Source organism: Acomys minous, assembly GCF_964271855.1.
Source record: "Acomys minous genome assembly, chromosome: 16".
Taxonomy (NCBI): domain Eukaryota; kingdom Metazoa; phylum Chordata; class Mammalia; order Rodentia; family Muridae; genus Acomys; species Acomys minous.
The window spans coordinates 87,276,600-87,302,207 of NC_140498.1; the positions used below are offsets into that span (position 1 = coordinate 87,276,600).

At 51.9% G+C, this 25,608-nt stretch overlaps 1 protein-coding gene across 1 annotated transcript; it reads left to right on the forward strand.

Moving 5' to 3' along the window:
• Positions 1–760: 760 nt before the first annotated feature.
• ALDH2 (aldehyde dehydrogenase 2 family member) lies at positions 761–25,389 on the forward strand. Its single transcript, XM_084762128.1, has 13 exons — positions 761–989; positions 13,075–13,179; positions 14,705–14,845; positions 16,582–16,661; positions 18,386–18,497; positions 18,896–19,024; positions 19,589–19,702; positions 20,479–20,581; positions 20,976–21,160; positions 21,943–22,107; positions 23,721–23,878; positions 24,633–24,747; positions 25,057–25,389. Exons 1-13 carry the CDS (start codon positions 870–872, stop codon positions 25,087–25,089), a joined length of 1,560 nt encoding a protein of 519 aa, XP_084618254.1. The 5' UTR covers positions 761–869; the 3' UTR covers positions 25,090–25,389.
• The last annotated feature ends 219 nt before the right edge of the window (positions 25,390–25,608 follow it).

A 25,608-nucleotide genomic window follows, 5' to 3' on the forward strand; every position in this document is an offset into this window, starting at 1 on the left:
GTTGATCATGTGACCCGCCCATGTGGTCCTTAAAATGCTCCCCCCCCCCCTCTTGTTTTGTGCTAATGGTGCTGAGTCCGGAAACAACTTTAGTTGTCCAACGCAAAAGTCAGAGACACACAAGGAAACATGCCCTGGCCCCTTGCCTCGTCACTGGGATTTTGCTCTTACAGCGCCGGTGACAATATCCCGCGAAGACATCAGAGCAAGGCGAAGCTCATGCTCTGCCGTCTTCTGGCTGGTGCTTCCGAAACGGGCTGAGCCTCAGCTGCCAAGGGCTCCGCCCATTTCTTGGGCTCCTCTCTTGCAAAAACACTTCTCTTTGCACTGCCCAGAAGCCCCCGCCAGGCTGTTCATCTCCTTAGCCCACTGCTGCGTTCATCTGGTTGCAGGACACGACACACGGGTGACCAGGCGTCTACATCCCTTTCTAGCCAAAGCCCTCCTGCACCCTCAGTGCCCAGTTCCAGGTTGTCCACGAAAAAAACCGCCTTCATGAAATTCTCTCTTCTCCTCCACATCTGCATTGACCGGAGCCATAGGCGCCAGCCACCCCGAGTGCACAGGACATATCAGGTCCCTTCTGTCTGGGTGACAACTTTAGGAACTGGCTAGGCTTTCTCAAGCCACTCCTGAGTTCTGCAAGGTTCCATCTCTAGCTCGCCTTGGGGAGCTGGGGTCGCGCCCCGCAGGCCGTTGGGGATTGGGGCTCATCGGCCCCGCCCCCGTGTCTCCACCGCCCATTGGCGGCTAAGGAGGGCGGAGGCTAGCTGTCCGGGTCTACACCGCTGCAGTCGCCCCCGGCTCTGCTAGGCTCCTCTCGGCTTGGTTCGCTCAGGTAGGCTCGGCTCTGCTCAGCTCAGTACAACATGCTGCGCGCCGCACTAGCCACCGCCCGCCGCGGGCCGCGCCTGAGCCGCCTGCTGTCCGCCGCCGCCACCAGCGCAGTGCCGGCCCCCAACCAGCAGCCCGAAGTCTTCTGCAACCAGGTGAGACTCGAGGTCGCCTACGCAGGCTCCTGGGCGGGACGGGGCGGGCGACCCGGCCTCAGTTGCCCCGCCCGGCGGTCTTTGCGCGCGCCTACCCCTTGCCCAGGTGGCTGCACCGTAGCCCGGCCCGGCCGGGCCCGGGAGAGTTCTGGGCCTCTTTATCCCTCCTGGATGCAGCCGCGGTGGGTTGCGGAGCCCACTTGCGCCCCGCACGGTCCTGGGTCCACCCAGAAGGCCCACCGGTCCGGTCCCCTCTTTGCTAGAGCTTCCTTTCCCCCCTGCCGGATTCACGCAGACCTGGGCCAGAGATCAGAAAGAGAAGCTGGGTCAGGACCCCTCTGTGGCAGCTCTTTCCCAACCCGGACTTTGTCTGAGAGGTGGTTTGAGCTTTGGTAAAGTCTGGAATCACATGAAAAGAAACTGGTTGTGGAGTATTCTTTTTGTTTGGGCAACAGGTGGGACTTGGCTGCCCTCTTCTGTATAATGGGAAGGCAGTCAGGTCACGTGTCTTGATCGGTTATTTTGAAACACGGTCTCATTTTGTAGCTCAGGCTGGCCTGGAATTCACTGACTTCTTGCTTCAGGCCCCCAATGTTGAATCTAGTCCCCCTTGGCGGCCTTTTCCCTCAGAATTTGCGTGCACGCGTTTTCAGAGGGAGGGGAGCCAGCTTCTTACACTCTCTGCGGGGAGTGAGTCCCCGCTTGGGGCGAGTCCGCCCCACCTCGGTCCCCCCCAGCCGAAATAAGACACCAGGAAACAAAACTAGGTTTTAATTCACTAATTATCTTCTACAAACAATAGCTTTAATTCACTGTCTTCTAAACTTTAAACTAAGATTAAAGATAACCGAGACAAGGACAGGGCTAAAACAAAAGAAAAGAGAGAGCACCCCCTACTCGGGGGACCCCTGAGTTTTAAAGCCCAGGCATGTAAATTGTAGGAGGGTTCCCAGGGGGGCCTGCCTCAGGGATGGATTCAGGGCAGCTTTGAAATGTGTCTCTGAGGCCTGGAGAGACAGCTCAGTGGTTAAGAGCACTGGCTGTTCTTCCAAAGGTCATGAGTTCAATTCCCAGCAACCACACATCTGTAATGAGATCTGGTACCTGCTTCTGGCCTGATGGCTCACCTGCAGGTAGAATACTGTGTAAATAATAAATAAATAAATCTTTAAAAAAGAAAAGAAAAGAAATGTGTCTCTGAAAGGAGCCAGCTTTTTGACACCAGCAGGAGGGAGGCACTCTCCTTATTTGGAGCTCAAAAAGCTGGAGGGCCTCTGGGCCTCTGGACCTGGGCTGGCTGGAGATGGTCCACACCCGTCTCCCTAGCCTTTGTGCAGGGCAACATCCAAAATAATTCAGTCTTTAAGCCTTAATTAAGACTTAGAACCTGGAGGTTGACAAGACACAGATAAGAGACTGAGGTCTAGTTATTTTCCCCAAAGACCCAAGTCAGGACAAAGTCTGGGTTCTCATCTGGGATTACGAAAGCAAGCCCTTTAACCAGAACATTCTGTGGCATATTGCAACTTGGAACAGTGGTCCCATCTCAGCCTCTGGCTGGGTTACTGACCACCCATGTTGGAGCCTTGGCCTCTAGCTTTCTACAGCGTACCTCCAGGACCAGGCAAGCCACTTCCACAGTCACAGAGCATAAAGGTCCATGTGATTTATTTATTTTTTTATTTTTATTTTTTTGAGGAACACTACAAAGAGTCAATCCAAGGGAAAAAAAAATTTTTTTTTGCATAATACAAGCCATAAATGCAGTTAGCTGCTGGGTTTTTTGGCCAGCCGCTGATCTGAGGCATTTGGGCTTGAAGGAGGTGACCATCATAAAGAGCTGAAATGACCACAAGAGGAGGCACCTGATCCATAGCTTTGTTCCTCTTGTTTACCTGGAGGCAGGCCCCAAAGTATCAGGTCCTGACATGTGCCCGAGCTTGATGGTTCGGTTTGGGGTGTGGGTTGCAGAAGCAGGGTGAATTCTCCCCTGTGCTTGCCTGTCTCTTTACCACATTTTTCTTTTCTTCTTTTTCTTCTTCTTCTTCTTTTTTTTTTTTCTTTTTGAAATCACAAGAATAATGCACGTTCATTTCAGAAATGTGTGGCACGTACCAATTTACAGCTGGGCACCCTATTGCACATTAACGAATGTGGCCTTGCTCCAGTCTGCTGTTAAGAGTTTGTGTAGGAAACAGCGTGCTGGCTACTTGCCACTTGTGTCCCTAAACACCCCGTCTCCTTGAACATTGTTTATCTCTCTCAGCCAGTACATCAGCTGCTTTTAAGGTGTTTTTTTTGTTGTTTTTTTTTTTTTGTGAGCACAAGCTCGCTGCCATAGGCCAGGCTATATCTGCTTGGCAGTGGTCATGTGGCTTTTTGCAAACTCTGCAGGACTTGGAAGTGGTGGCTCTGGGATCCATGTGTTCCTAGATGTCTCTATGGCAGTTACTAGGGTCACTTAAACCCAAGGAGCTGCCAGTGTGGCATTGAAGTTGCTTCTACAGAGACCGGGCTTGCTTCCAAGGGCATCCGCAGGGCCTGGGCATCCCGGAGGATGTTTCTCTTCATGGGTCCCATGTGGATGGGGTCATGTCCTCACCTTCTTGCCTAACGAACGTGGACTGAGCGAGGCTTGGCTCATCTTCCTCGAGCCTTCTTGGCTCTTGTGCTGAGATGGACCACATGGGAGAGAAAGTTCTTGCATAGGTGATAACGACTTTAGGTGACTTCGGCTTCCCTGGAAGGGATTCATGAGTGTGGCTCTTGAGAGAACCACATTTTACCCCTATCTAATTTTCCGATTTCAGGGACCAAAATTGACACAATTTCAACGAAACTAGTTTTCACATTTAATTACTTCCTTGCTGACTCGGAGAAGCTTCGTGCCTCTATCTGGGGCCTCGCCTCATCCTCACCGTCACCAGTCCTATGTGTCAATAACAGTGATGAGTGTTAAAGCCAGGTGTGATGCGTGCACCTTCAAGCCCCACACTGGGGAAGTAGAGGCAGGAGGATCAGGAGTTCAAAGTCAGTTCCCACTGCATACTGAGTTCCAAGCCAGTCTGAACAACATGAGACCCTGTGAGTGAGGGCTGGGGGTGGGGTCGGTTGGTGGCATGCTTGCTGACCATGCATGAAGCCCTGTGTCTGATTCCCAGCAATGCACAATCCAGCTGTGGTAGTGTGAACTCTTGCGGCATTCCAGATGTGGTGGTGCAGGAGGGTCAGAAAGTTGAGTATCAGCTGTATAATGACTTTGAAGTCGGCCTGGGTTATAGGACAGCCTGCCTAAACAAACAAACAAACACACATGAGCATGTGCAGTACCACCTCAGATTTAACTGCTTGCCGCACCCCCACTGATGGGCTCAGGAGGCTTCGTTCATCCAGCAGATGCTTGCTGACACACACTGGATCTCCTGCTCACGAGGGGCAAGCGAGGACAAAGACCTAAGTGAAAAGAGCAGTGTGGCACCAGAAGATCAGCACGGTAGAGAGAAACAAAGCTAGGAGGGATGTGCAAGGTAGAGTCTGGGCCTCAGTGACCACATCTGTGAAATGGGGTAACAATCCCACCCTTGTGGTAGGGTTCTTGTGAGGACAAAATGGGATGCGCCTCGGCCTTGCATATTTATTACAGCTGTGTGGGAGCGGGGACAGCGGCTCGGTTGTTTAACTTACAGCACAAGGTGATGAAGTTTACAGGCTAGGGGTGTAGCTCAGCGGCCGGGCGGGCACTGTTATGTAAGTGCTGGTGAACTTGGGGGTTTTCTTTATTTTATTTTATTTTTCTTGGGGTTTTTCTTTAAGGAGAGAACTAATTGTGGGGGGACTGGGAACTTTGGGTGCATTAAGCTGGGGTCCTTATTCTTAGCCTCCTAACCCAACAGCCAGAAATCAAGGGAAACATATTGGTGGGAAGGGAACTAGAGAAAATTTTCCCTACAGAAAATTTTTCTTTAGATTTTTGTTTTTGTTTGTTTGTTTTTGTTTTTTGAGACAGGGTTTCTCTATGCAGCTTTGACTGTCCTAGACTTACTTTGTAGACCAGGCTGGCCTCCGAACTCACAGTGATCCTCCTGCCTCTGCCTCCTGAGTGCTGTTTTACATGTATAAGTGCTTTTGCCAGCATGCATGTCTGTATTCATGTGCATACCTGGTGCCTGAGGTCAGAAGAGAGCATCAGATCCCCCGGTGGTCATGAGCCACCATGTGGGTGCTGAGAGTCAAACCAGATCCTCTGCAAGAGCACCAGTGCTCTTAAATCACTAACCGCTGAGCAGTTTCTCCAGCCCCCAGGGTTTTTCTCAGTTGCTACACTGATGCACATCAGTATAGAAAGTGTAGCTAGGTGGGAAGTCACTGGAAACATTCATGGGCCCTTGGTAGAAGCTACTTGTAAGGCAGTACTAGAAGATGGGTGCCTCTGTCCTGGCTGTAGGAAGGACTGGCTGACATGGGCATTGCTTGCTGAGTCAGCTGGGTCTCTAAATAGTGGACCTCAAAGGCTGCGCTTCAAGGGGGAGAGCAGCCTGTTTTTCATAATACAAAGTACACTAAAGCAACGAAAGCTGCGCTAACCAAGACTTGCCTCTGAACACTTCACTGTGTACAGCATGCACCAGCAGACTGGGGGCATGCCCTCTAGGGCAGTGGTTCTCAACGTATGGGTCGCGACCCCTTTGGCAAATGTCTATCTCCAAAAATATTTACATTAAGATTCATAACAGGCCAGGTGTAGTGGCGCACGCCTTTAATCCCAGAACTCGGGAGGGCAGAGGCAGGTGGATCACTGTGAGTTCGAGGCCAGCCTGGTCTACAGAGTGAGTCCAGGACAACTAAGGCTCCACAGAGAAACCCTGTTTCGAAAAACAAAACAAAACAACAACAAAAGTGCATTTGCTGTAATCAAACAGGAAAAGAAAAAAACCAGCGGGAGCAGAGGGGCATGTCTGGCATCCTAGCACATCGGACGTGGAAATGGGAGGCCCAAAACTTTAAGACCAGCCTACACTACTGGGTTCAGGGGAGGGGAGGGGCTGGGGGAGGAGGAGGAGGAGGAGGATGGTGGTGTTGGTGGTAATTGATAAACCTTATTGAAACCACGATATGCGCTAATGCAGGACAAGTTAAAGTATATAAATGCAGGTTTATTGGGAGCAGCTCATTCAGGGGTGGGGGGAGAAAGAGAAAGTCACATGGAGAGAGGGAGAGAGAGACATTCAGGGGTAGGGGGAGGGAGAAAGAAAGTAAGAGTCACAGGGGGAGAGAGGAGAAAGAGGAGGAAGAGAGATGCATAGAGAGAGAAAGTAGAGCAAGACAGGAGAATCAAATGCCTGGATTATAAAGGGAGTGGGGGGTGGGGGAGCCCCTGTCCCTGAGCTGGAAAGTTCAGGATAAAGGATGGGGTACGCCAGCCAGCTACACCCTGCAGCAGGTAGAGACTGAGGGGTGTTGGGAGAAGCCCAACAGAGATGGTGATGATGGTGGTGGGATTCTGATAGATACCCTGTCCACAAAGATCTTCAGTGTCAGCCGGGCGTGGTGGCGCACGCCTTTAATCCCAGCACTCGGGAGGGCAGAGGCAGGTGGATCGATGTGAGTTCGAGGCCAGCCTGGTCTACAAAGTGAGTCCAGGATGGCCAAGGTTAACACAGAGAAACCCTGTCTCGAAACAAACAAACAAACAAACAAACAAAAAAGATCTTCAGTGTCAACGGAGTGAGTGCTGGGCTAGCCTGGGATACAGAGTGCGACCCTGTCAAAAACCAAAGCACCTTAGGCTGTAAGAACTGTTGCAGCACTGGTTACATTGGTTTACACTTGATTCTCCAGAGCATCACAGAAAGGTTGGGGTGACCCGCAGAGCCCTGGGACTGGTTCTTTGTCAGCCAGTGTTTTTAAAACCAGGGACCACAAATAGTGTTCCATGCAACCTGCCTGTCTGGGTTCATGGAACCTGCTCGAGCCGCAAGGTGGCTGGGGTGCAGTCATGTCTGTGGTGGGGCCAAGCCGAGGCTAGAATGCGTTGCAGACATGCATCCACAGTGCCTGGCCTGCTAACCGCAGCTTCGGACCCCTCACTCCTTATCTGACCCTGAACAGAGGGCTATTTCCTGAATCTTCCCTTGGACCACCTGCTGTTCTTTAAGTCAGTCTGTTACTGTTGCTGTCCCTGCACCAAAGGGAGAAACTGAGGCCCCGGGAGGCCTTAAGGTGTCAGTTAGAACAGGTAATGTGCTTAGCTCTGATGAGCTTAATCAGACGCCTGCTACCTCACAGATTAAGACCGTTTGGGCCAGAAAGAAGTAAATATTTAAGGAAACATTTGATCAGACTTTGAAATCAGCAGGGAGGAGCCACATTTGTGCTCCAATTTGTATTCTTGGTGCTGATACTGTGTTTGGCAAGGAATTGACTTTGAGTAAATATTGAATTTACAAATGGTTGCTGTGTTTATGAAAGTGGCCATGGTATTTCGACAAAGGAGTGAGAGATTGGGTCACTTCCTGGGGACCCAAAGTAAAGTATCTGGGAATTGTAATGAGCAGAATGTAGGAACAGGTGGGGAGGTGGTGAAATGGGCCAGGGTCAGGGGTCAGGGGTCATGGTAAGCTACAATTGCCAGCTGTTAAGCACAGGGACAAATTAAAACCTCACTATCCTGGCAAAGGTTCCAAAACAGAACTAGCCCCACCCACCTCCTGGGAGTGGTGACAATAAATATGACAGTTCAAAGAGCACTGTCCCTGGAGGTGGGCAAAAGAGGGGATGACTGGGATCAAGTGCCAGAGCATCTTGGGGACGTCTGGGGAGGGGGTTGTCTCCTCTTAGCCTTGACCCACAAGCCGACCCTAAGAAGTTTTGGACGTTAAAAATGTAGATGTGGGGCTGGAGAGATGACTCAGAGGTCAGGAGCACGGAGGAGGTCCTCAGTTCAATCCCCAGCAACTACACGGTGGCTCACAACCATCTGTAACGGGATCTGATGGCTTCTTCTGGCCTGCAGGTGTATATGCAGGCAGAGCACTGTATACATAATAATAATAAATAAATCTTTTTTTTTTTTGAGTGTGGATGTCTGTGGCATCCTGTTTATCTACCTGACCCCCTCACGAACTTTCAATGCAAAAGATAGCATGTGTTGTTCACTGGATTGAATTACATAACTGCCATTTAAGAAGCAGATAAGTGCTTGTCCCAGGCTCCAAGCCTGGGGTTTGTTTATAGCTGAGGGTGGTGGGGGAGGGTCGGAGTAAGGAACTGTGGAAGAGGCTGGGCGTGGCTGGTATGTGCTAGGCAAGGTGGCCTTCAAGAGGCTGAGGCAGGAGGATTGTGAGTTTCTGGCCAGCCTAGGCTACATATAGACTAACTGGAAAAAAAAATTGTTTTTAAGGAAGAAAGAAGAAAAGCAAGAAAGAGCTAGAAGAATTCCCCAAATTAAATGGTGTTTGGAATCACCCAGGAGGGAAGTGAGGCACTCCAGAATCACGGGTTTCTAGGGGACATTATTCATTCAAAGCTTCAGGCCCTGAAAGAGATGCCCAGGATGGTGCTGGCTGTGTTTTGGGGACCCGGGCAGCCAGCCCCCTGCCGCAGTATGTATTTCAGGTTTCCTTGTCTCACCGGAGTCTCCATGAGTGAGGAGGAAGATACAGTGCTGGGGTAGGAAACGAAAGACCAGCGTCTCTTATGCTCAAGCTACACCCAGTGACACAGCCTCCTTGTGACACACCATGTCTGCCATGTTTCCCCTGCCACAATGATAGGAGTTGCTTTGGTCATGGTGTCTCTTAACAGCAATGAAACCCTATATAAAGGCTGGGCATGGTGGCACATGCCTTTAATCCCAGCACTCGGGAGGCGGATATGCTCAATGTGAGTTTGAGGCCAGCCTGGTCTACAAAGGGAGTCCAGGACAGCCAAGGCTACACAGAGAAACCCTGTCTCAGAAAACAAACAAAACAAAACAAAAACCCTAATTAAAACACAGTTGTTGACATAGTCTTTTTAAAAAATATTTTACTTAATTTTAATTTATGTGCGTTGTTGTGAGGGTGTCAGATCTTGGAGTTACAGACAGTTGTGAGCTGCCATGTGGATAATGGGAATTGAACCTGGGTCCTTTGGAAGAGCAGGCAGTGCTCTTAACCACTGAGCCATCTCTCCAACCCCTGATATAGTCTTTTATTGGCCCAGGGCAGATGGTGACTGACTGTACAGAAAGAGGCTAGGATAATCAGGCCTAAGATCCCAGGGTCCACCTGCCCTGCTCACAGCCATGGCAAACCTTGCTATAACTCCTGAGTCTTCTACCCTCGACCCGTTATCGTAGCTACCTGGACTACACTTGCAGTTGGCAGAGGAGGCCCCTGCTGCCTCTTTCCGCCAGCTTCACAGGAACCTGTTGGCTATAGCAGCGCCATTGCAATTGGGAATGCCAGCCTTCTTAACTAACTAAACGATCTGTGCCAAATGTTGCTGAAGGTGCCACAGTTCTCTGCCTGTGGAGTGAGGCCCAGACAGAGCAGTTACCAACAAGAAAGGCCGTCGTCCCCAGTTCTGGCTCACGGCAGGAGGGACGGAGACGTGTGCACATGCGCATGCACACGCGCGCACACTCACACGCAACTCCAAGCACACAGTGAGTGGAGTTTCAAGCCCACTACCTCATCCTTACCACACTCCGCAGCCACATGAGTCTTTGTAATTCCTTTGCCCCCAAACTCTTTCTGACTTTCAGCTGCACCCCCCCTTTTTTTTTTTTTGGTCAAGAAACCTCAAATCTTTCGCTTGTTTTTGAGACAGGGTATCACTATGTAGACTAGACTAGCCTCAAACTCACAGAGATCTCCCGAGAGCTGGGATTAAGTTAGTAGTTCTCTTTTAAGATTTGCTCTTTAGCCGGGCATGGTGGCGCACGCCTTTAATCCCAGCACTTGGGAGGCGGAGGCAGGAAGATCAATATGAGTTCGAGGCCAGCCTGGTCTAAAAAGCGAGTCCAGGACAGCCAAGGCTACACAGAGAGACCCTGTCTCAAAAAATCAAAAAAAAAAAAAAAGATTTGCTCTTTATTTGTGTTTGTGCTGGGGCTGAAGGTGTGTTAAGACCTAACTCTTTGGGTCTTCTTTTCTTTGGGTTCTCTTTAACAGAACCCCCTGAGCCCCGGTGGTTTCACCACAGCCTGTGCTTGTTCCCTGGGCCCCTGCTCCTAAGCTCTGAGGAGCCAAGGCTTTGCTGTTTGGCCCTGTGTCTGGCTCGGGTGGCGGCTCTAGCTTGTTGCTGGAGGGAGTCTGCAAAGCCCTGATGACAGGGGTAGACACTGTTTTGCGTTTTGCTTCAGATTCAGAATGTCACCTCCTGGCCTGTGTGTTCTAGAAGCTGTGAAGAGGAAGGGAGAGGCAGGAGGAAGCACCCCTCCACTGTGGTGACTGGATTCAGCATGTTATGTAAGGCAGGCTTGGTTTGGGGCCAGGAAGGTTAAGGGGCAAGTGGAGTTTTGGCCCGGACTCTACCCTTTTGTGGTTCTGAAGGCCCTCTGCTGGAAGCAGGGCTGTGTGTGGGTGCCCTCCCTTTCTGCTCCCTGCTCGCATTTGGCTGGAAGCAGAGGGGTGGGTGGGATGGGGGGGCTGATGGGGGAGGGGCTCAGAGGAAATGGGGACCCTGAGCCCAGGACTCTCGTATTTCACCAGGCAAGGAGGAAGAACAGACCCGTTCCCAGTCAATTTTGACAGACTGGAAGAATGACACAGCATATTTCAGACTCGCTTCTCAGCCCAGCGACAATGCGGGGAGTGCCCTGGTGGGGTGTCCGCCCCTCTCACCGACTTCCTGGTGTTTGCAAACTGCGCCTGTGAGAACGTTTTCAGAGTAAACTCATGGAGTATCTGCCATGAGGGAGAGAGCTGAGAAGCCAGGTCACACTATTATTGGTCTAAGATCGTTAGTTGTAGATGGTGGCCGGGTCTAGGACAGCGTCAAGAGACAGTCTGTGTGCAGGTCCTGGTTGGGAACTGCACACCTCAACGAATCTTCAAACAGCCCCCCAGAGGTATCGGGTCAGACATGAGAGATTGGTTCGCCCAGTTTCCCGGTAGAGAAGGCCGGAGTCCAGCCCACGCTTGTCTCGTTCTGAAGTTGTCTCTTTCCGACATTCAGAATAAAGTGCAGTGGGGCAGTGAGAGACAGAAAGATGGCAACTGTATGCTGATCTCAAGGCAATCCTCCTGCCTCAGCTTTCTAAGTGCGGGGGTTGTACACATGGGCCTCCATGCTTAGCTTGGAGGAGGTACTTTGGGGACGAGCATTCTAACCTCACAGGCGGACCTGGGCTGTGGCCAGAGGCTGTAGTCAGAAGCAGTGCTGATGCTGACAGCTCATGGCGTCTAGACAAGGAGCAGGGGGCAGTAGGAGAAGAGGCCACTTTTCCCTGCCCTCTAGCCTGGCCCCCTGATGCCCTCTCTAATTCCTACTTGTGCTATTTTGCCATATAGGGATCTCAGAGCCTGGAACCCCGACATCCATCCCCATGTCCTCTTCCGCATTACCTCAGATCCCCTCTTCCGCTTACGTCACGTAATCCGGAAGAAGAGGAAGAGGTCGCACTATGCCCAGAGTCTCAACCATGCGCAGCCTGAAACCCAACTCGGGGGCATTAAGGTTTCAAGTCTGAGCCTCACACCAAGTCCCTCCCTGGCAACTACACGGGTCCAGGGTTAAAGTGACAAATTAATTAAAGACGAGTATCAGTGGCTATGAGACCACACATGCGTGCATAGCTTGGCGGGCTAGTCTGTGTTTACGCGTATCTTGCCAGATTCAAGCAGTGAGCAGGTGTGCACTGCAGTGAGAGCAGCATGCAAACGGTACGAAAAATTCAGCCTCCCGGGACTCCCAGGCACCCACTGCAGTCAACATGGGCACCTGCGCGTGCCAGGCTGGTGCCAGAGCATGCCGCTTAGGGAGGGGGATTTCAATGGGCTCCACTCTAGAGATGAAGAAGGCTGAGATGACAGAAGTCCCTGACCCTGGGGACAAAGCCAGGAACAGAAATGTTGCAAGTTTTTCCAGTCCAAATTCTGCCTCCAGCCTATGTCCTTGATCACTGAACCGGGCCACTGTCCCTGCCCTGGGACAGAGCCTGACCTGGAAGTTATTACAATGTGTGCTACAGAGATGAATGCATGCACTGAGAAGGGTCGTCTTTCCCTGGGTAGTCTAAAATAAAGATGGCGAGCTGGGCATGGTGGTGCGCACCTTTAATCCCAGCACCCGGGAGGCAGAGGCAGGTGGGTCTCTGAGTTCGAGACCAGCCTGGTCTACACAGTGAGTTCCAGGACAGCCAAGGATACACAGAGAAACCCTGTCTGGAAAAATAAAAACAAACAAACAAAAAAGATGGCTGCAAATGTTTTCTTGCTCTCCCAAAGGAAAGGGGTTGCTCCTGCCCCGCCTGTGAGTCTGGACTGGGTCTGTGATGTATTCTGACCCAGAGATTCAGTGGTGGATACATCAGCTTCTGAGGTTAGGGCCCCAGAGACCTTTCAGCTTCTTTCTGAGACTCCCTGAGTCTGCCATGCTGTCAGAAGGCCAAGTAGCCACGTGACACTGGATGAGTGAGAGAGGAACCGCCTTGCTCATCCTGCCCCGCTGACTCCTGGACTGCGGTCATATAAGGAGCCTGTAATCCCAGCAGGTGGATCGCTGTGAGTTCGAGGCCAGCCTGGTCTACAAAGGGAGTCCAGGACAGCCAAGGCTACACAGAGAAACCCTGTCTCAGAAAACAAAACAACAACAAAAATGGTCTTAAGCCGCGGTGTTTGGGGCTATCTGTTACACGGCAGTAGATGACCAACACAAAGAAACCACCTCACTAAGAGGTCAGGCAGCTTATTCAGGTCAAGCGGCCATTGGGCATTCTAGCTTGGATGTTTCTGGACTTGGGCTTCTAACCTGGAATTCCCCAGCCCTCTGGAGCTGACTTATGTCTCCATGTTTATTCTGAGATTTTTCTTTTTTACTCCGCGGGTAGTTAATAGAGTTGAAAGCTGGACCGAGAACATTTCTTTACTCTTGGTTGCAGATCTTCATTAACAATGAGTGGCATGATGCCGTCAGCAAGAAAACTTTCCCCACCGTCAACCCTTCCACAGGAGAGGTCATCTGCCAGGTAGCGGAAGGGAACAAGGTAAGGCCTGGTGACTCATATCGCTGCAGATTGGTTTTTGTTTGTTTCTTCAGTAGGGTCTCATTATGTAGCCCAGGCTGGTCTGGAACTTGCTATGTATAGCCCAGGCTAGCCCGAAACTTGTGACAGTCCTCCCAGCCATGCTGAGGGCAGAGATTACAGGTATGTGCTACCACGCAGCGCACAGCTGTTGCTTTGCGGTTTTGTCTGACTGAAATAGGGCCATGGATGTGTTTCACTTTCCTAACTTAAGACCACCAACCCGACACCTGAGATGTGAATCTGCCGCGAGCTCCATTACACTAGGGTGCTGCATGGAGGGTGAGCTTCCTAATTCCTGCTCTGTGGAGAACACTGAGCCACTCTCTCCTTTTTAGACCTGGGGTAGAAGGCCAGGGAGGGTTAGGATGGCATAGATAAATAGTTCTGGTGTCTTTTTGTCTTTTTTCCTTTTTTTTTTTTTTTTTTTGAGATATGTCTATGGGGGCAGACTACAAAATATAAAGGAGCTTTAAAAATTAGTCTCTAACCAAGAAGAGATTTGATAGCCTATGAACATATACAGGAGGAGGAGGTCCCCCTCAGTCACAGTCATAGGGGAGGGGAGTAAGGGGAAAATGGGCGGGAAGGAGGAATGGGAGGATATCTCAATGGGATAACCATTGAGATGTAATATGAATAAAGTAACAAAATATATTTTAAAAAATTAGTCTCTAAGCAAGGCATAGTGGTACACACTTCTAATCTCAGCATTAGGGGTGTGAAACAGGAAGGTCGTCCTCGGCTACATAGCAAACTGTAGGCTAGCTTGGACTACATGAGACTCCTATTGAACAAAACAAAATCAGTCAAAACAAAAAAACTGGAGTATCTTTTTACTAAACTCAGCAGTCGGTCATGTCTGATCCTGGCCTCTGTGTTTTGTTTTGTTCATTTTTTTTCCGAGACAAGGTTTCTCTGTGTAGCCTTGGCTGTCCTGGATTCGCTTTGTAGACCAGGCTGGCCTCGAATTCACAGAGATCCGCCTGCCTCTGCCTCCCAAGTGCTGGGATTAAAGGCGTGCGCCACCACACCTGGCCTGGCCTCTGTTTTAAGAAGGTCCTTTCTTTCATGCCCAGACCTCCTTTGCTTTTCTGGCTCATAGGGTGTCCTGATGGTCTGATGGTCCATGTGTTTATTCTAAACAAAAGCCTTGTGCCCTCCTCCTGGCTCATGCTGCACTGTGCTAGGCTGTGCAGCTTCCAGAAGGAATAGTCTTTTGGGGGGACTTACTTCCATGGGGGAATGGAAAGAAGGGTCCCTCTCTTAGGATTGACTCATGGGGTCTCTCCTATCCAACAGCCAGATTCTCCTTCCCCTCAAACCCACTGTGTTTGCAGCTAAGTTTTGGGGCACTGGAGACTGTTTTAGGGAGGCTTCCTACCCTGACCCGTACTGACTGGCCCGTAGTGTTCTGCAGTGTGGTGCCCGGTACTGGGAGCTGTTTACTGCCTAGGCATGAGCTCCCAGGGTGATTGTTTTACAGGAGGATGTGGACAAGGCAGTGAAGGCCGCTCGGGCAGCCTTCCAGCTGGGCTCACCCTGGCGCCGCATGGATGCATCTGACAGGGGCAGGCTGCTGTATCGCTTGGCCGATCTCATCGAGAGGGACCGGACCTACCTGGCGGTGAGTCCTCCGCCCTCTTGCCCTCACTTCCCACAGCTGACGGAGCTCACAGCCTTCCTCGAGCATCCAGAGGCATTGCTGCTCATAGATCATAATGGGTCTCTGATGGATGTGGTCCACCTGCCACCGACCAGCCATGGTTTATGGTCAAGATCAAAGATTTCTGGATGCAGGGGAGGGCCATCCCTATAAATCCCTAGGGCTGGTCACCTGCCCTGGGCACCTCTATATAGTGGGCCAGGCCTTCACCCTGTCCACCCTGATGGGAGAAGTTAAAGGTAGCCCCTTTCTCTATAGTGGAAGCCAGAGTGAACTGTCAAGGTGCATGGTGGCATTCTGTTCTCACAGCCTTGAGGAGTCCTTGACGTGGCTGGATTCCACTGCCTAAGTCAGGCAGTGCTGCTGTGTCCCTCACTGGCTCAGTCCCGTCTACTAGCGGCCCCTCCCCCACCCCTTCTCTTTTTTCTTTCTTTTCTTTTTTTTTTTTTTTTTTCTCTGTAGCCCTAGCTGTCTTGGAACTCACTCTGTAGACCAGGCCAGCCTCGAACTCACAGAGATCCTCCTGCCTCTGCCTCCCAAGTGCTGGGATTAAAGGCGCGCACTATTGCGGAAGTTGAGGGGGGGTGATGCTTGAGGTTTAATGATGAAGACACGGAGACGGCTGTGTAGTACAAGTCGGTTACCCTGTTTTCTAGGGTGGCCACCCAGCCTCCCTGCCAATCTCCCTCTCTCCAGCCCCAGCTGCCAGCACTTTTTTTTTTTTTTTTTTATCACAAGCCACATTCCCCTCTCATACAGAAAGCTATTAGCATAGTGGGTGAGGTTCCACAGCTTACTCACTCTGAGCCAACCAACCCATATCTTACTGTTGCCTTTTGGCTAGATAGAGGGCGATGGTGGCCCTCCCTGACCTCCCCCATGGCAGCTTGAAAATCTCAGAGAATCCCCTTTTGGGGGGCAGGTGAGGGAGTAACAAACCTACATGGTACATATCCTGCCTACGCACAGCGGTTAACAACTGAGAACACAGGGGCACACGCTTTCATAGTCAGTTGATACAATATGTGTGGGGGTGGGGGTTGGTTACCCCAACAGTGCACCACCACCACCGCCTGGCTCCCCTTCACTTTTTGACAGCCAAGCTTCTTGGAGCCCTGAGACCTTGGCACACACTGTCTCCCTCCTGCCGGGACTCATCACTTCATTGCCGGGCGTCCAGGCTCCCACCCCGGCCCCACCCCATCCTTCAGGGTTACTCTCAGTTGGAGTTTCTGAGGCGGAGCCTGGAAGGCTGGCTTTCTTCCCTGCGTGTGTAACATGTGTGAAGGACGAGCCGTGTCACCGTGCTCTTTGCTCCAAAGGCTCTCTGCTCACTGCTATCCTCCCAACCGTTAAGCTGGTAGAGGACAGAACTTAAAAGTATGTCTGGGGCTGAGCGGTGGTGGCGCACGCCTTTAATCCCAGCGCTTGGGAGGCAGAGGCAGGCGGATCGCTGTGAGTTGGAGGCCAGCCTGGTCTACAGGGTGAGTCCAGGACAGTCAAGGGTATACAGAGAAACCCTGTCTCAAACAAACAAACAAAATAAAGTAAGTCTGGGAAGTGAGTGGGGCTGGCTCTTCAGGCCTTCCTCTCCCCTCCCTGCCTTGACAGAGGTCGGAGTGATGGTCCAAAAGGGTGTTTGCTTCCCTTCATTCCTGCACCAACCCGTGTCTCTGCCACCCCTGATCTCTCTTCAGGCCTTGGAGACGCTGGACAACGGCAAGCCCTATGTCATCTCCTACCTGGTGGATCTGGACATGGTCCTGAAATGTCTCCGGTACGAGTTTTGTTCTGGCCGACCTGAAAGGGGAGGGAGCCATGTTGGGAGGTAGAAGTAGATTAAAAGGCCAGGTGTCGGGGCTGGAGAGATGGCTCAGTGGTTAAGAGCCCTGCCTGCTCTTCCAAAGGACCCGGGTTCAATTCCCAGCACCCACATGGCAGCTCACACCAATGCACATAAATTAAAATTAAATAAAATATTAAAAAAAAAAAAAAGGCCAGGTGTGGCGTCATGAGCCTGTAATCCCAGCACTCCAGGAGGCAGAGGCAAGTGGATCTCTATGAGTTCAAGACCACCCTGGTCTGTAAAGCGAGTCCAAGACAGCCAAGGCTACACAGAGAAACCCTGTCTGGAGGGGAATAAAATTAAAGAGATGAGCTGGGCATGGTGGCACACGCCTGGAATATCAGCACTTGGAGGCAGAGGCAGGTGGATCACTGTGAGTTCAAGGCCAGCCTGGTCTACAAATCGAGTCCAGGACAGCCAAGGCTACACAGAGAAACCCTGCCTTGGGGGGAAATAAATAAATAATACAAGATCCTCACAGGGATGGGAGCCTCCGTTTAGGCTCTGTCTCATGAGAAAAATACCTCACTGTCAACCAACAGTCAGTCAGTCCTTGGGGTTCGCCCATTGGAGACCACAGCAGGAGTTGTGTCTCAGCGTGGAAGGCCTGACTTTCAACCCCACTCCCTCTTCTCTTGCCACGCGTGGTTTCTTCAGGGCCAGCCTTCATGTTGCCATCCATCCCTTAGCCCAAATGCCAACATCCTGGGGGAGGGGCTGCAACCTGCTTCCTTCCAGTCTGACCAGCCACGCGCAGCGTGGGCAGACTGATAGAGGGCAGCAGTGCCTGAACAGCAGCTGTTCTCTACAGCAGAGTGTGCGTGCGTGCGTGCGTGCATGCGTGTGTTTGTGAGAGAGAGAGATCCAAGGTCATCATGTCCCCAGGGACAGTGAGCAGTTTCAGAAGCGTGTCTTGTCATGACTTCGGAGAAGGGTGCTGCTCACTCTGGTTGCAGAGCGAGGAGCCGAGGACGCTACTAAACATCCGCAGACCCGCCAAACAAGTCCCTACAGCAAAGAATTTTCTGATCCAAAATGTCAGATGTGCCGAGGCAGAGAAACCTGAGCCCCACCCTGGCCGGCTTTGGCAGACCCTGTTCACTTCAGAAATTTTCCTTCTACAACCCCCGGCACCTCATCTTGAGTCTTTTCCTGTCCTTTCCTTCCCGGAGGCAAAACCATTACACGCCATAACCCCTTGCTGGCCATTGCAGCTGTTAGGCTTCTCTGTCACCCGAGTCCCATGATTTACATAATGAGCTTCATAAATCGAGGCCATTTGGGGACATGCTAGCCGTTTGATGTGTCTGCCCTCCTCTGCCAGGTCACACCCATGATCCCCCCCAGTGCTGGGCTGGCACAGGTGCTTAGGTGCTTAGTTAAAAGGCTTGAGTCCGCAGAGAAGTGTGCGGAATGGGTGGGAAGCAGCCCCGGCCGTGGACCTGATGTTTATCAGCAGCAACGTGCGTGATTCTGACGCTCTGAGGTTTATTATAGAGAGGGTGCCACCAGACCCAATGTCCTGGTGGTTATCAGTTTCTTTCTGGGAATAAGCCAGATGCCAGAGTGGTTATCGATGTGACCCAGATCATCCCCAACCCCGGTTCTGCCAGGTATGGCACGCTGACTTAACACTTTGACTTTTCTTCTTTTAGCTATTATGCCGGCTGGGCTGATAAGTACCACGGGAAGACCATTCCTATAGATGGCGACTTCTTTAGCTACACCCGCCATGAGCCTGTGGGCGTGTGTGGGCAGATCATTCCGGTGTGTACCAGCCCCTCTGGGAGTCATGGTGTTGGGGGCGTGAAACTTGGGGAGAGCCATGCTCATTGCAAAGTGGGAGATTCTACTGCACGTGTCATGGGAGGGTGACTGGGTGGCGGCGACTGGTACATAGGCTTTGGAGATTCTACCAGGATGGGTTTAGGTCTGAGCCAACAAAGTAATTTATCCCCTGTAAGCTTCGGTTCTTCATCTGAATAGCGGCAGCCTATTGATTATGGGGGCTAATAAGTGTGAGCCACTGTCACTATCAGCCACCTGCCTCGACCAGCATCTAAAACCATGGTTAAGTAGCAGGGGCTCCTCAGGAGTGGCCTTCCCGCCACCTGCTATGGCTCTCTGAGGAGGACCTGTGGTTGCATAACTCTCGTTCCGTCCAGTGGAACTTCCCGCTCCTGATGCAAGCGTGGAAACTGGGCCCAGCCCTGGCAACTGGAAACGTGGTTGTGATGAAGGTCGCCGAGCAGACACCGCTCACCGCGCTCTATGTGGCCAACTTGATCAAGGAGGTGGGTGGCTCGCTTCTGCTGTGACCTCTAAATGTTCTGGTAGGTGGTTGTAGAACTCAGTCCTCAGTACCTCACCCAGAGGAGAACTCAGTCCTCAGTACCTCACCCAGAGGAGAACTCAGTCCTCAGTACCTCACCCAGAGGAGAACTCAGTCCTCAGTACCTCACCCAGAGGAGAACTCAGTCCTCAGTACTTTACCCAGAGGAGAACTCAGTCCTCAGTACCTCACCCAGAGGAGAACTCAGTCCTCAGTACTTTACCCAGAGGAGAACTCAGTACTCAGTACCTCACCCAGAGAACTCAGTCCTCAGTACTTTACCCAGAGGAGTCCCTGCTCCTGTCTCCCACTCTGAGGGAGGAAAGCCTGTTCTAGAACTGTCAGCTCCTCAGGGGACCCCACAGCCAGGCTCATTGTTCCAACCCCTTTTCGAAGTCCCTACAAGGTAGCTTATGCACTATAGAGTGTGTCCCCAGATCACTGTTGTGGGTACTGGGGTGTTTTCTTTGTCGGGGCACTAGGGGCAGGAAGCTGACACGTCCACCTCTCCTGGCTTTCCCTACAGGCAGGGTTCCCCCCTGGCGTGGTCAATATCGTTCCTGGATTCGGCCCTACCGCCGGGGCTGCCATCGCTTCCCACGAGGATGTAGACAAGGTGGCATTCACAGGCTCCACTGAGGTAAGGTGTCTCAGGACCTCAGATTTATGTATGGCAGTGAGAACCAAGCCGGTCACAGGTCCCCGCCAGGGTGTGTAAAGCTGTGACCGTTCAGGAGGCAGTGAGTGGGTGAGTGGATCAGGGCTGTTACAGGCTGCTCCGTGGCTGAGACACAGACCTAGAGAGTCCTTGGAAACAGGGACACATTTCTTTCCAAAGGTCAGCGGGTCCCCACACCTGAAATCTCAGCCTTCCAAGAGGGGACACTAGTTAGTGGATCAACAATACTTTTCAAACTGCTCAACTACCGAGCCCTGCTGCAGCGAGCCGGCCTCCTTGCAGAGATGTGGGGGAGGGGGGAAGCTTTGTGCCAGGCTCTGGGTTTGTGGGAGCAAGAAGTATCCTGTCCTTGCCCTCACAGAGTCCACAGCACACTGCAGACATTACTCAGCTGGGAAGGAGGCCACATCATAGTTTGACTGGGTCCTGCCTCCTCACTGACCACCTGGGTCATGGCCATGCAGAGTGGCCACTCCGAGCCTCAGCCTCCTTTTTTCTAAGCCATACCGTCCACGGGGCATCAGGAGGGCTGACTCCCAGCCCCAGCACCAGGAACACAGAGCTCAGTGGCGGCAGTGGTTGTGTGTGTGTGTGTGTGTGTGTGTGTGTGTGTGTGTGTGTGTGTGTATGCACGTGCTCACTCGTCCAGTCTCTTGGGACTTGGCGACACCCTGTGTGGAGAAGTGTTTAGTTTTCTTCTGCTGCTAACGGCAGTCCGTGTGTCTGTGTGCCCACAGGTCGGTCACCTGATCCAGGTTGCTGCAGGGAGCAGCAACCTCAAGAGAGTGACCCTGGAGCTGGGGGGCAAGAGCCCCAACATCATCCTTTCAGATGCTGACAGTAAGCTATGGCGCTGCAGGGGAGGCCTCAGCCTCCAGCATGATTGATTTGGGGCCCGTGTGGTCTGGCCTTGACCTCTCCCTAACTTAGCTACTCCTCCCTTATTAGGGCCGGCCTGAGCCCTGTGCTGTCCACCCACAGGCCACTAGGCCTTACCTCAGCACACCCTGTCCTGTCCTCTCTGAGAAACACATCCCATCCTCTGTCTCTTTCCCAGTTGCCAGTCTTCACAAAGAGAAGAAGGTTCCATTTCATTCTGGCCGGGCCCCTGCCCCCAGCAGGAACCACCCCTGATGGTGTGAACGGGTTGTGTGGTGGGCAGCTCTGGGGGTTAACGGCCTCTTCTCATGTCACCTCTCTCTCTCTCTCTCTCTCTGCTGTCCCCTCCCTGCAGTGGACTGGGCTGTGGAACAGGCCCATTTTGCTCTGTTCTTCAACCAGGGCCAGTGCTGTTGCGCTGGCTCCCGGACCTTTGTGCACGAGGATGTATATGACGAGTTCGTGGAGCGCAGTGTTGCCCGGGCCAAGTCTCGGGTGGTGGGGAACCCCTTTGACAGTCGGACAGAGCAGGGGCCGCAGGTAAGGGGCCTGGAGTCCAAAGCCAGCATGGCCAAGCAGAGTGGGTGGGGCTGTGTTCAAGCATCTTATATCAGCTGTATGTCCTATCAGGGTTAACGGGAGAGACCCCGGCCTCTGTCTGAGTCCCACACTTTGGATGGTTTGTGGACCTCGGCAGGAGAGTGGACGCCGTACCCTCAACTGAGCCATTCCCTAAGCGCCTGTGTTTTTGTGTTTTAATTTTGTTAATATAAGAGTTAAAGGCTACACAAAGAAACCCTAACTTACACACACACAATAAAATAAAAACAAAACAAAACAAAAATAGAAAGAAGAGTTTAAATTAAAGAGCCGGGCATGGTAGCACATGCCTTTAATCCCAGCACTTGGGAGGCAGAGGCAGGTGGATCTCTGTGACTTAGAGGCCAGCCTGGTCTACAAAACAAGTCCAGGACAACCAAGGGTATACAGAGAAACCCTATCTTTAAAAAAACTAAAAAAGAAAAGAAAAGTTTAAAGAGAAGTGGCCGCCATACCCACTACTGAGCCATTCCCTAAGCGCCTGTGTTTTTATGTTTTCATTTTGTTAACCTCAGAATTTAAGGAGAAAAGCACTGGGTATGACGTGCCTTTCCTTGGTGGTAAAGGATGTGGTGTCTCAGTTGAGCATTATGCTTCCTACCGTGGACTCTTGCTCCTTCGAGGCCTTGGTCCCCTTCCCAGCCACCTCTGCCTATGTTTCTCAGCCCAAAACCAAAGAGAGGCTGGCTCTAGGTCTTCCTTCACTCTGGGGCCTTCTGCAGGTGGATGAGGCTCAGTTTAAGAAGATCCTCGGCTATATCAAGTCAGGACAGCAAGAAGGGGCAAAGCTGCTGTGTGGTGGAGGCGCTGCCGCCGACCGTGGCTACTTCATCCAGCCCACCGTGTTCGGAGACGTGAAGGACGGCATGACCATTGCCAAGGAGGAGGTTAGCACCTCGGCTGGGTTCTGGCTGCTGCTCTTAGCAGGAAGCAGAGTGGGTGATTTGGTTTAGTGTCTTGACTGTGCCCGAAAGGTCTGGTTGAACCATGTCCTAGAGCAAGTTATTTGCAGCGTGCTTCTGACATGTCACTCTCCCCTTACGCATGCTGGGGCTTCCCGCCACTGAGTGAACAGTAAGTCCCTTAGCCTAGCCCACAGGACTTTGTATTCTTTCCCCTGGGAGTCATGAGTCTAGGAATGGGTTCATCTGGCCCTTTCCGTAGTCTTGACCCGAGTGAGACGTTGGGTGACACCCGTGGGTGACTCTCCACCCAATGTGATAGCTCTGATGTCCCCTCCGCTTGCACCAGCTGGGTTAAACCCCAAAGCCACCAGCAGGACAACGTAGTGCCACTCTTCTTCATGCTAGTGGGAATATTCTATAGGTGTGAGAGTGCCTGTGCTTGCTGTGCCTCAGCCTGTGATACCTTGATTTAGTTCTTAGCCCAACTCTGAGGTTTTCTGGGCATCCTCTGCCCCCTGTCCCCTCTGGGAATCCTCCATTTCTTTGTGCAGACCTAAGTTCCTTTCGGTGTGGAATAAGACTCCATTTTTCCCCTTCCTCACTTGCTACAGACTGTCACTTCCCAGCATCTTCCCCCCTGGCTCCCAGTTAGGTCTCTCTGTTTCAGTTCGCTGTGCCGTGCTGGTTACATGTGGTCAAGTGGTCGCACGGTGGCCAGTTCCAGCCAGTTCTCAGTGGTCACTTGACAGCTCTGGATGTGACGCAGTGGCGCTGGCTGCAGCAGCCCGCCTTGCTCACAGGTCTTGGTTTCCGAATTTTGTTCTCCATCAAAGGAGCTAGAGTTACTTGGAGAAGTGGCCTGTTCTGGAAACTGCCGGCAAGAGCAAGAGAAACCAGCGGCTATTTCACAGTTGCTTGCTCGGCAGCTAGTCTGTGCCTTGCACCTGCGTTAAATGCGGTGAGGGCCAGTCTTAGATTATCTGCTCTAACTCCACATGCTAACTAACATATCCCCCGCGCTGTGGGACTGTTTAGAAATAAGATAACTGGCTGGGTGTGGTGGTGCGCGCCTTTAATGCCAGTACTCGGGAGGCAGAGGCAGGTGGATCGCTGTGAGTTTGAGGCCAGCCTGGTCTACAAAGCGAGTCCAGGGCGGCCAAGATAACATAGAGAAACAGAAACTCTGTCTTGAAAAACCAAAAAGAAACAAAGAAAGAAAGAAAGAAGATAGGGCTGGAGAGATGGCTCAGTGGTTAAGAGTGCTGCTTGATCTTCCAGAGGTCCTGAGTTCAATTCCCAGCAACCACATGATAGCTCACAACCATCTGTAATGTGATCTAATGCCCTATTCTGCAGATAAAGTGCTCATATACAATAAATAAATAAACTTAAAAAAAGAAGAAGAGGATAACTGTGCCCAAAACACAGCTGTGCAGGAGGCAGCCAGTCCTTGTCCACTTTTTTCTGTTTGTGGTTCATGAGCTTGGACTGGCTAGGTCAGGTCTCAGGCTCAGCAGTATCCGCCACCCTCTGACACTCATTAGTCCTGGAGGTGGGGAGCCTTCCAGCCTTCCTCCTCTACCCTCTCCCTCCAGATCTTCGGACCAGTGATGCAGATCCTCAAATTCAAGACCATAGAGGAGGTTGTGGGGAGAGCCAACGATTCCAAGTATGGGCTGGCAGCCGCTGTCTTCACAAAGGACCTAGATAAAGCCAACTACCTGTCCCAAGCCCTCCAGGCTGGCACTGTGTGGTAAGAGCCTCTCAGTAGCCACCTTCTTCAACCTAGTAAAATATCCCCCAAAGATCTGGAACCCCAAAACTTGGACCCTACCTAGACCAGAAGCTGTCCAGTCATTGCCTCTGCCAGAGAAGGACAACCCCCACCTCCAGATCAGGTACCTTTGAACCTGGTGACTGGCCACCTTCCCTAGCTGCGATGGTGGGAGCCCAGGCTGTGAGCATAGACAGTTGCTCAGCCCCTTCTTCATCATCATTAGGGTTAAAAAAAAAAAAAAAGAGAGAGAGAGCAAATGGCCGGGCAAGGTGGTACACACCTGTTATCCCAGCATTCAGCACTCAGGGAGGCAGAGGCAGGCAGATCTCTGTGAGTTCAAGGCCAGCCTGGTCTACAAAGTGAGTTCAGGACAGCCAAGGCTACACACAGAGAAACCCTGTCTTGAAAAAAAAAAAACAAAAAGAAATGACAGAAATAAATGAATAAATATATAAAAGAAAAAAAGAGGTAGGGGAGCGCCAGGCCCTTGTTGGCCAAAATGACTCATTCAGATCGGAAGCTGGCACGTGGTGTGCTGTGTTGATGCCCCCCTATGACTGCATCTACATGGATGGCAGCAGTGTGTTCCCCGTGACCTGCCTTACCCTCCTCCATGGCTGAGTGTTAACCTGTTACATCCCTCCATTTTCCACATAAGACTGTGGGGCCGTCCATACAGGGCCTGGAAATGGCATTGTAGTTCCTCACAGTGTGACCTCTCCGATTGCAGGATCAACTGCTATGATGTGTTTGGGGCCCAGTCTCCATTTGGTGGCTATAAGATGTCGGGGAGCGGCAGGGAGCTGGGCGAGTACGGCCTGCAGGCCTACACCGAAGTAAAGACGGTAAGCACACACCCGGGCACCGGGTCCTGGCCTCTCCCAGCCAACGGTCGCAGTGCTTAATACTATTAGTTCATTGTTTAGGCCAGAGAAGCCACAGATGGGGTCAGATAGAGTCTCTAGGGTCTTGCCCCCAAACAGGCCCATGCAGAACTTTGCCACTGGCAAATGCCCCATAGGACTTTGGGTGAGGAAGGGGACAGCCTGCTGCCAAGGAGATGTGAGAAGAAGTGGGGGGCTTTTGTCCCCAATGTGACCTGCTGACACCTGCCAAGTGTGAGGAGTAACGGCTTCTCCGAACCCTTCACACAGGTCACCGTCAAAGTGCCACAGAAGAACTCGTAAAGCAACAAGCCATCTTCCTCAGCCAGCGCCCGAAATCCCAACAAGATCCTGAGAAAAACCACCACGCACACTGCACCTCTGAAGAGAAACCCCTTCACCAAAGTGTCCTGGGCCAAGAAAGTCAGAATTTGATAAACAGGGCTGGTTGGTGGGGGGTGGGGTGGGGGTGGGGAAAGCGCCTTACAAACTGGGTAGGGGAGGGGTTGGGTCTGGGGCAGAAAGCTTGCCCAGCGTGTGCAAGCCGCTGGGTTCCACCAGCAGTGCTTAAGCAAACGGAGCAATAAAAAGCCACTGATCAAGGCCGCTGGGTCTGTTTTCTAAGAAAGAAATCCTGAGCCTTATCACTATTGCACTCTGTAACTCTCCACACAGGGAAGGGGGGGAAGGCCACTGTTGCAAGTGAGTTAGCTTCTGTGGAACAGTAACACCTTGCTGTTTCCTGGACCGATAGTCATAAAAGGTAGGACGGCTCTCAATTCCTGGTGCCTCTTTCTCCTGTCACTAACCCAGGGACATGCC